The 10,358-nt window shown below is 32.3% G+C and overlaps 1 protein-coding gene across 1 annotated transcript; it reads right to left on the bottom strand.

The window, feature by feature from the left end:
* Positions 1-1,875: 1,875 nt before the first annotated feature.
* Positions 1,876-7,486, bottom strand: LOC133184356 (homeobox protein SIX4-like). Its single transcript, XM_061319401.1, has 8 exons — positions 7,162-7,486; positions 6,900-7,021; positions 6,482-6,653; positions 5,830-5,986; positions 5,432-5,575; positions 4,961-5,090; positions 2,985-3,036; positions 1,876-2,696 (listed from the first exon to the last, which is right to left on the bottom strand). The coding sequence occupies exons 1-8, from the start codon at positions 7,363-7,365 to the stop codon at positions 2,610-2,612; spliced, it is 1,068 nt and encodes a 355-aa protein (XP_061175385.1). The 5' UTR covers positions 7,366-7,486; the 3' UTR covers positions 1,876-2,609.
* Positions 7,487-10,358: the final 2,872 nt, after the last annotated feature.

Below are 10,358 nucleotides of genomic sequence, written 5' to 3' on the forward strand. Positions count from 1 at the left end.
TTTCACTAAAAGTACAGAATTAAGCAGGTGTATTTCTTTTAAAATATGCAAATTTCTTGAAATTTTTTTTCTCAAAAAATATATTTTTTAAATATTTGTTTTCAAGTGATACTTTCTATCTGTTAATCAATGATATATTTATAAATTGTAAAAGTTTTAACTTTATACCTCACATAGTTTTTGAGCTATTGTAAAAATAAATTTTTGGACATCTTGACCTTTGACAAAACCTTAAATTCACCTTCCTGTGAGTAGGGCAAAAGGAGCCAAAATAAAACGGGGGCGAAAATTTCCTTGTATACAGTAATTCTTCTCAAGAACCAAGCCTGGGCCATTTACCAAACTTGCCGCAAAGCATCCTTGGATGAAGGGATTTTAAGTTTGTTAAAAAAAATTAAGGTCATACCACAGGCACTTGTTTCTGTACTAAATATTTTAACCCATAGTATAATAATAGCACAAGGTGTCTAACTTTGAATAACATGGAGTACCCCCTCCCATGAATTGCAGTCATTTACACTTTCAGAGAAAATGCACTGGCAAACTATTTATTACTATTGTCTTCTAGAATAATTTATCTATACATAGCTAAATATGGCATGCTTGTCTTTTAATTTTCTTTTATCTCCATAAACAGCGTCAACTCTTCTCGCACCAACGGGAAATTTCATCTCACACCATGAAGTTTTATATATACCCTTACTTCTTGAGATATTTAAGAAATATATGGATGATGGTGTCACTTAAAAATCTAATTCTCAAGAAAAAGTCAATATTTATGTAAAACTTTTCAGTGCATGGAGAAATGAGGATAGATCTGTGCATCCTCACATTTAAGACAACAATTAAGACACATGAATGTTGCAGTAGCATCTAACATTATACAAAATTGCTGCATTTTAGTCCCCAGCTTTCTTAAATGTGAGGGAACATTAATATCATTCGCCTGTCTGTCCATCTGTTACAAAAACTTAAAACCTAATGGTCACATCTTTTGAATGAGAAAAGATACGGCATTGTTATCTCACATTAAATTATCTGTAACCTTTCTAAATGTACTATGATTTTTGACCACATGACCTTGAAGTTTGACCTACTTTTAAAAAATTTACATTAATCATACCTTTTGAATGAGAAAGAAAGGACATTCATATTTCACGTGTTCATCTCTTCACTTGTGACCAGACCATGTGTACTGACTTTTGACCTCATGACCTAGAAGTTTAACCTACTTCTCAAAAATTTTAATATTGGTTATAACTTTTGAATGAGAAAAGACAGACTGGGCTTTGGTATTTTACATGTAAATTATCTGTGACGTCACCTTTCTTTAGCCCCATGACCTTTGACCTCCTTTTCAAAAGTTTAACTTTGGTTGTAACTTTTGCTCCAGAAGAGACAGGGCTTTAATATTTTTCACGTGCATTACTTGAAACAGACCTCTTAGAATGTATTAGAATGTTCGAGCTTGTGACCTTGAAGTTTGATGCATTTTCAGAAACGTTACTCTTGGATCTCACTTTTATGAATTCAAAATTTTATTTTGTATGATGGACAGACAAGACAGGAGAGGCAGACAAGACAGTTACAGTATGTCATAAATAATTTGCATCCCAACCAATAATACCCTGAAAGCGGAGAACCACAATTCTCTAAATTTGCTTCTTAACAACTGATACATTGACTGCTAACAGCACAGTACACATTATTTCATTCTGGATCTATTGCACAGCAGAAGTTGTGTTTTGCTGAATGGAATCATCAGCATACATGTAATGCAACTTATTTGCATGCTATAAATAAATTTACCATGTCAACACACAAATACATCGAAATATTCTTTATTTCATTCAGAACAATAATAATATAGTGAGATAAATAGCATAAATAAACAGTTATAAATAAAGTAAATAATTTAATGATCAACATGAAAATATTCAATAAATAATGACCATTCATACATAGCAGACTGCCTGCAACATGCAAAACAAGATATATAGGTGTTGTCATACACAGTTGAAAAGAAATTCATTGCGTACAAAAAAATCAAATGTAGACTTAGATAAGAGGCCTAAAAGCCACAAATAATTCATTATGATAATTAGGATTATAGGCATGCGAGCATAACTGTCCAATTCAAATTGCTCAATAAATTAATTTCTATAGATTACCAGAGTTGCACCTAACTTGCAGGAAATTCAGTATGGAGAAGAAATCAAATGGTTGTTTAATGGATGATCGACTTTTAGACTTCATATTTCAGGAAATCTGGTTATAGAAATCTTTTGTTCAGTTGAAGCTTAACACGAATATAATTATAAATATATACATGTACAACCAAATCTGTTAATTTCATTAAAAAGCACATGCATTTGTATGGTACTGTAGTAATCTAAAAATAAACTACAAGATATATAAGGGTAAAAATAAAATTAATTTAAACCATAATGTACAAAATATGAGAATGCTTCAAAATACAAGTTCTCAGAGAGAACAATTTATGTGTCAATGTTGAACAACCAACTCAGTTGATGCTAAACCAAAAATCTTAAATAATTATACAAGCAGGATGGATAGCTTCCAGATCCCTGTCTCATGGTTTGGATGCTTCAGCTCATGTGAGGAGCAAATTCTCCCGAGATCAAAGGTTTCTGTAAATCTAACAACATCAATGCTGCCTCAGTGTCACCATTATACTGCAAAGTATGTGAAAATATTATTTAATATAAATTTTGTCATAAAACATTATTAAAATTTAAGAAAAGATGGGAAATATTATTGGTGAGGTTTTTTTTAAAGCATGAACAACTTAACATATGAAAAAATCATACTACAAGTGAGTTAAGTGCTAGAAATCTTTTTTGAAAACAACATAAAGGTATTTGCTTTCTCATAAATACTATGTGACTGATAATATAGACTTGTTTGATATTTTGTTTCCCTGGTTTAAATATCAACAGTCTGAAGTTGTAGAGATGACATACCTGAACCCCGTTGCCATTATACTGACACTGAAAGGAAGCTTCATAGGATTCTCTAAAATGGAGATAAAGAAAGACCAATGATAAAAAATAATTACCAACACACTTATCTGAAATTATATTTAATAATAAGAAGCTCTCTATGCAAATGGCCAATTTGCAAATTGAAGAAAAAATACATTCTCCACTTTGTTTCTTTTAAAAATTTAACTATTAAAACATTGGCCTCAAAACCTCTTGAAATTTATGAGTACTTTTCATGAGTTCCATCGCTAAAGCTCAAATAATATTTCCAGTTAAAAGATTGACATGGTATTGATATTTACTGAATGTAAATGGGACCTGAATGACATTTAACTAACAGATCAGTCCAGTAGATAATTTTTTTTTTCAAAGAGTGTAACAGGAACTAGGGCTAATTGTAACGGGAACCGTAACAGATGTTCCCCAAACGCTCCCCGACTCCCTTCTGGTGCTTTATTCCTTTTAAACTTCATTAAATAAGGCAAACTCTAAGCATTTTAGAATTTAACAACATTTTCCCCGAAGTTAACCTAGTATATTGCAAATTTTAGCATTGCATGCGCGCGCACGTGAATGCATACGCATGATGACCATATCATCTTGTCTACACTATAAATATATTTTAATATGCCTAGTATTAAAGCATTTAATCAAAAAGTAGAAAAAATTCGGCTAAATCAAGTATATTGGTCATTTGAGGTTTTGCACGTGCGCACACGTGCATGCATGAGCATAATGACCATATCATTTTGACAGCACTATTAATATATATTAATATACTAAATATCAAAGCATTTAATAAAAAAATATTTTAAAAATTCGCTAAATCAAGTGTATTTGTAATTTTCACAATGCACGCGCGCGCACGTGCATGCATGTGCATGATGACCATACCTTACTGTAGGAATCCATAATGTCCATCTCTGTTCTAAATTTCATCCTGTTTTGTTGAAAACCAAGAGATTTATAGCCATTTTAAGTTTAGGCCAATCAGATTGCAGCGCACGTGCAAGCGCGTGATTTCATGAAATTTTTTATATATCATATTGTAGGACATCCTAATATATGACTATATTTTAAAATTCAAAGTATTTTGTCAAAAAACAAGAAAGAAATTGAGATTTTGGTTTCAGTCAATCAGAGCAAAGCGCATGTGCATGTGCGTGAGTTCATGCTAATTTGACCATGTCACCTTGTTTACACTACTAATATGTCTTTATATTATGAATTTCAAAGGATTTCATCAAAAAATCTAAAACTTAACAGCTATAATAAATATATCAGTCATTTCACTCGTTGCACGCGCCCGCACATGCATGCATGTGCGCTCAAAATGACCTTTGACGAGCACATCTACACAACATGCCTATTAACCCTAAAAAGGTTTTAACTCAATTGGATGAGCAGTTTCCGAGAGCACTCGCGGAACAAAAAGTACCGGAGAAGAAATAAGAAAAAAAGAATAATAATAATAAGAAACAGAGTAAAAACAATATGTTCCCAAACTTCGTTTGGGGAACATAATAAGAATAATTCAAACAAGTACCTTTCTAACTAAGCTATCAGTCCACTGGGGGACATTTCTCCCTTTTCAAATGTCCCCCCCCCCCCAACAAAAAAATATATATACAAGTTTTTAAAACTGTAACATGGCCAGATCATGACACACTGACTATAATAGGAAGGATGAAATACAAAAAGACCAGATCAGGAATTTAACCTAGTCCCTCTGAACTTTAGTTGGTCTAATGTCTGACCACATTCCTTCCTCCTTAATATTGTCCCCAACAAACCAGGTTCATCCCTAGCAGGTTTCTCACCTATCATGCAAAGATCATGGTACCAAATACACCAAAAAGGGAGGTAAAGTGAAGCATTGGACCAAAATTTTAACTTTGCCCTGAAAACAGACCTGTCTGACTGTCACATAAGAAAACATATGTCTTTAAATGTACCTGAGACAACACTGTCTGCAAAACTGGTTTGCTGATGTTTGGTAGGTCAAAGGTTGACAAAAGGTATCCCCATATATATATTTTGGCTCTCCCATGTACTGGCTTGATACATTTACAGGAAACACTGACTCTAAAATGAGAATACAGGTGCAATATCATGCATTCAAGCCTTGAAAAATAGGTCTGATCTCACTGAGCCACAATCTAATTAACTATCTCAATGAAATACTTTTAATATGTGATTTATATAGCCATGCTGTTGTATAAATATTTTCAATGACACCAATTTATTTTCCACATTTCCTCATTTTCTCCCTTTGGAAACAGCTTTATAGCTTAATTTGGTTGAAAAATTGATCCTGTTTTTTAGAAGACAGAAGAAAATACCAAAGGAATCATCAATACACTTGATCAGTGCATTAATAATTTTTGCTCATCAACAATGTCACATTGTTTTCAATTACTACATACCTTTAAAACACTGTGACTGATAATCTTCACTAGGCCAGAATTTCATATCATAGGATAGGCTTGTATTCTGATAATTATATGGCTGGGAAATGTTTCCCAGGGTTTTTTGTTGCCATTCCTGCCACTCACTGCACCATTTCTCTCCTTAAACATAAAAATATAGGAGTTATATGTTACTAATATTTCTTTAATTTAGTAAAATAATTAGCATACTTTATACTTTGTAATCATTACATCTGCTGACGTGGTTTAGGTTATATTGCATCACATTAAAAAAAAAAAAAAAAACTCGGTTAAAGGAATTGTTTTAGATTTTCAATACTTTGTTCAGTAAGGAAGAAAACAACTCTAATATAGATAACCATGAACAATTATTTAAGAGTCTAATGATACTTTACCAGTGTCAAATGATGTTGCAGCATTAGGATTTAAATAAAACTGGGGTTTCACTGAATCTGTCACAGAATACTTTGCTGTACCATTAGCCTGTTCTTTCTTGCCTCCAAAAGTGCTGTGTTTGACTTTACGTCTTGCATTTGAAAACCAAGTTTTGACCTGTATCAAAAATAAAAATGCAATTAACCATTCCTTTATGTCAAAATTTATGTTATATACTAGCTACTATCATGTTGTAACTGGGTGGAAATAAAGGCAAAATTTACAACATAAATTATCCTGATGTAGATTCAGCATTTATCTATACCCAGTAAATTCAAAATTTACAATAATACTGTACAAGTGAAATAAAATTCAATATTAAGCACATGCAAGATATCTTCTTAATTTAATTTTAACATTTTTGATGACTCAATTGCAGATATTATGCATTTCAAATCTGAATCCATAACTCATTTCATTTTCTAGGCCTTAATACTGCATTGTATTACTACTGGGTATACATGCAACTACTTGTAATAAATTTTTATTCAAGGATGAATTATTCTTCCAGCTTATTTTACCTAAAAAGGGGCATTATTTATTTCATTAAGATTATTAGAATAACAATTCCAAATAAAGGTTAATGAATCTGGTTCTTGGTTAATGTTTTACCTGATAGTCTGTAAGACCAGTAGCCTTGCACAAGTCCTCTCTCTGAGCCTTGGAGGGGTAGGGGTTGTTAGCATGTTGAGCAAACCAGTTTTTCAGTGTCTCCCTTGCTATCTCTGGTAATTTGTGTTGAGGCCTCTCTCCAGTGGGACAGATATTTTTTGGTGGTGGGTACCTAAGAACCATTAATAATTTCAAAATCAGTAACAATAATGATTACGCCTCGTTTAACACCCCCCCCCCCCAATTTTTTTTTTTTTTTATGGAAAACAGTTTTACAAAGGTCATTTAGTCTCATGAATTTAAAATTCCAGAAATCTTTTCAATGAAAATTAAAATTTTGTGAACAATTATCATCATCATTGTCTTTTATGACGTTCTTTTTTAATTTTTGAAAATTATATCAAGCTAGGTCGTATACTTTTTGCGGACCCTGAATCTCATCAGCGGGTTGAGGGGTTTGTTAATGACATGCTCCCGTTCTCTGTAATGAGCCTGATCCCAAACTTCTAATAAATCTGTTGTCTCCTTAAATTTCCCCGTCTGTTGAAAAAAAAAAGAAAGTTCTTATACATTACATTACACTGTAACAAACCTTTGTCCGTTGTGTGTAAATACCATCTTTTAATTTTCTTTTTAAACAGATTCTGATAAATTATTTACGCTTATTAATATGAACATACTTCAAGAATATGGTATACTTTCTTGAACTCCCTTTTTTCGAAGTTGAAAGCGATCAGAGCCCGACAAAATTCGTCATACTGCATCAAACTTTCTTTTCTCTTCTCGTCCAGACTGTCCATAAAGATAGCAAGCATTTCATACTTTCTGTCCAGGACAAATGATTTGACTATATCTATGATGTACTTATCTGTGCTCTCTTCCATCTTTTCTGCCAGGAAGTTTTGAAAATTGTAACCTAACAAACTTTTAATGTGTGTCAAAGGGTACGGAAAGGGTTATTTCGTTTTCCGCAACTGCTATTCTCGAACAAACCTTACCGGGTGCTTAATTTTCCAGGTGATTACTGAAAAATTACATTTTAACAAAACCCAGAAATAATTTGTAATTTTGAAACATCCTTCTTACTAAGGACTATTTAATGCACATTTTTCACTCAATCACCCTTCTTTACCCAAAAAGCTGACGCATTCCTTTCTTCATCATTTCCTGTCTTTGCAATTGGACGTCGAAGCATGTGAATTACTGCATGTAAATTACATAACCGTAATTTACAAGATCAACTGCCAGACCATCTGACACCTGGTAGAAATATATTTCAATCTAAATCCACTCGAGGGAGGGGCTTAATACTAAACAGCAAAGAACTCTACAGAAGGGGGAAAATACCAGTAATATTCCATATCACATTATTCACGTGCAAAAGGCTTAGTCTTACAGATTGCGAATCAGTATGTAGATGAAAAAGTTCTCAAAACAAGTTTGTGAAAACGGTACTTTTATTTACCAATTATTCATTTACCACAAACTATAAACAAGTAAAATTGATGCAAAGCATCAAATGGGCCGCAAACAATTTATGCAGCATTTTTAAAGGTATTCCACACGTTTCGAATTCAAGGAAAACGCAAAATATTAAAAGCTGAAAGGAGGGGGGGGGCATTGCAAAAATCTCAGTGCATTTGTTCATCAAATTGATTCATTTCTACGAAAATCAGTGATAAATAGTAAAAATATATTGTTATCAATTAAAATGAAGATGTAGACCTATTTTGATACCCTGGAACTTTGTCACGTGATGATAATATACATTGAAATACGATTTCTTTTTTAAAAATGCGAATTGCAGCGGTTTTCGATTTTTTTTTATTGATCAGTATATTTAGACTGGAAAAACAAGCAATACACAAAACACGCCATCGAAAAACCGTACCCCTATGTGATGGAGAGCACAATAAATGCAAAGTGTAGCGGGGGGGAAATTATGTTAGTGTCATTCGCAGATGTAGCATATTCTAGACAATTTTTACTAGTTTTACAAACTTTTCAATTTTTATCCACTTTAGAATTTATTATGCAGAAAATAATAATGAATTGCGTCCATATCTTACCCACTTGGGGAGTACCTATTGTATACAGCTTTTTATAAAATCATAATAATTATCTGATGAGAAATGATATATTAACAACAATTAAGATTTAGTATACGTAAAAAATATTTCATAACTTTTATACATGTTATTTAACGAACTAATAAAGAAATAACGTCTCATTTCCCCATATGTACTTTCTAACAAAACCACAAATAAATCGGCCGCTTCAACTTATTCATGAAAATATGTTGAGGTACAATTTAAAATAGGGCTATGCAGAGATTTTTCCTTGACATATAGAAAAGGGTTATGTTCAGAGTTGAATTCCGAATTCCAGTACATGTATTCATTAAAATGTCTATGCAGAAACTTTATTGAGACAGGTACTACCCTCTCCCCCAGGGTTGGACAATTTTTTTTCCCTCTATTTCCGAGTTTGATTTTTTATTTTGAGTGGATGCCCCCCCCCCCCCCCCACTTCGGGAGTTCGCATATGTCATATTTATAATGTATCCTCATATAAAAACATGAGGCAAAATATCGCATCACAGGGCAAGGCGTTTAACAAACTTTAGCAGACACTATTCATGAGGATGCTTGATCATTAAAATTGACACTATTTCAACTGATTTCTGAGAAAAATCTTTTTAAAAGCTTTCATATATTATTCATTAAATGATTCCACACTTTTTTTCCACAGTTTCTAAATTATTCCGTTGCAAAAGGGTTTAACCTTTTTTTTTTAACTAAGCTCAAATCCCCCTTTCACAAAGACAGGTCTGGTTTAGATTTATTGATTTAATGAGTAGCTCATGAGAAGTTGAAATGGTAACTAGTCAGTTTAGCAAATATTTGGCTCAACCTCAATCCAATCTTATCTTTACAATCCAATTGTAAAGAGTTTTCAATATATGTCCAATTTAGCCCCACCCTGGATCCTAGACCCTGGGCCATTAATTTTACCATTGAAATAGGGGATATATGCTTCATTTACTCGTTCATGCAGTTTACCCGATAGATGACCACAGTGAAGAAGATTTTTAAAAATTGCACGAATTTTAATGTTTTAATGCTTTTCGTCCACCCCCAGGTCTCTGTGGGACCAGGGCCAGGAAGTTTAAACATTTTCCTTTCTTTGTCTATAGATGTTAAGGATACACCAAAGGTTTCCAAATGCCAGAATTTCATTTGCATGTAATTCTTTCATTATCAAAGATAACATAATAAAAGTACATATCATTTGAAAGCTTGTAAAATTTACAATTTAATTATCCTAATTTAAACTTTAATTAATAACTTATTTAAAAATTATTTAAATATTAATGTAAATTTTAGTGCATAAATATTTTATAAATCAACTTTTTTGTATTGAACTATTGTTAAATAATTAGAAAACCATTTCATAATTACCCAGAATTTTGCATGCATTATAAAGCAGTGATTAAATTCTTTTTCTTAGCCAAAAATCTCAAAATTGTTGAAAATCTTGAAAAAAGCCTTTGGTGTATCCTTAACATTGGTTGAAAATGGTCCAGTTAATTCAGATCAGAAAAAGCTGAAAATGTTTGAAAGTTTACAAACCATGATGGCTGAAAACAGCAATAGGTCACCCAAGTGACTCAGCTAATCTAAATATGGAATGTATAAAATCCCATTCATGCCTTGCTTGTAAATTGATTTATTTCTACAATAACTGCATAAAATTGATGACAAATATACATACAAATATCAAGTAAGAGGTTTCTAAAAAAAATTTTAACACAAACATGCAAAATTGTATAAAATAAAACAACACATAAATTGGCAAGACATTAAATTGCATAGAA

Source organism: Saccostrea echinata, unplaced genomic scaffold (genome assembly GCF_033153115.1).
Source record: "Saccostrea echinata isolate AGI-Se365-2 ecotype Australia unplaced genomic scaffold, CSIRO_AGI_Sech_v1 ptg000010l, whole genome shotgun sequence".
NCBI classification, from domain to species: Eukaryota; Metazoa; Mollusca; class Bivalvia; order Ostreida; family Ostreidae; genus Saccostrea; species Saccostrea echinata.

What these genes read in the sequence shown, in the direction of transcription:
- LOC133184356 (XM_061319401.1), bottom strand. Translation starts at nt 7,365, where the DNA reads ATGGAAGAGAGCACAGATAAGTACATCATAGATATAGTCAAATCATTT. An exon ending in AAGTATACCATATTCTTGAA is followed by an intron (nt 7,022 to 7,161) that starts GTATGTTCATAT and finishes TTTTTTCAACAG; the next exon opens with ACGGGGAAATTTAAGGAGAC. An exon ending in TGCAACATCATTTGACACTG is followed by an intron (nt 5,576 to 5,829) that starts GTAAAGTATCAT and finishes TTTATGTTTAAG; the next exon opens with GAGAGAAATGGTGCAGTGAG.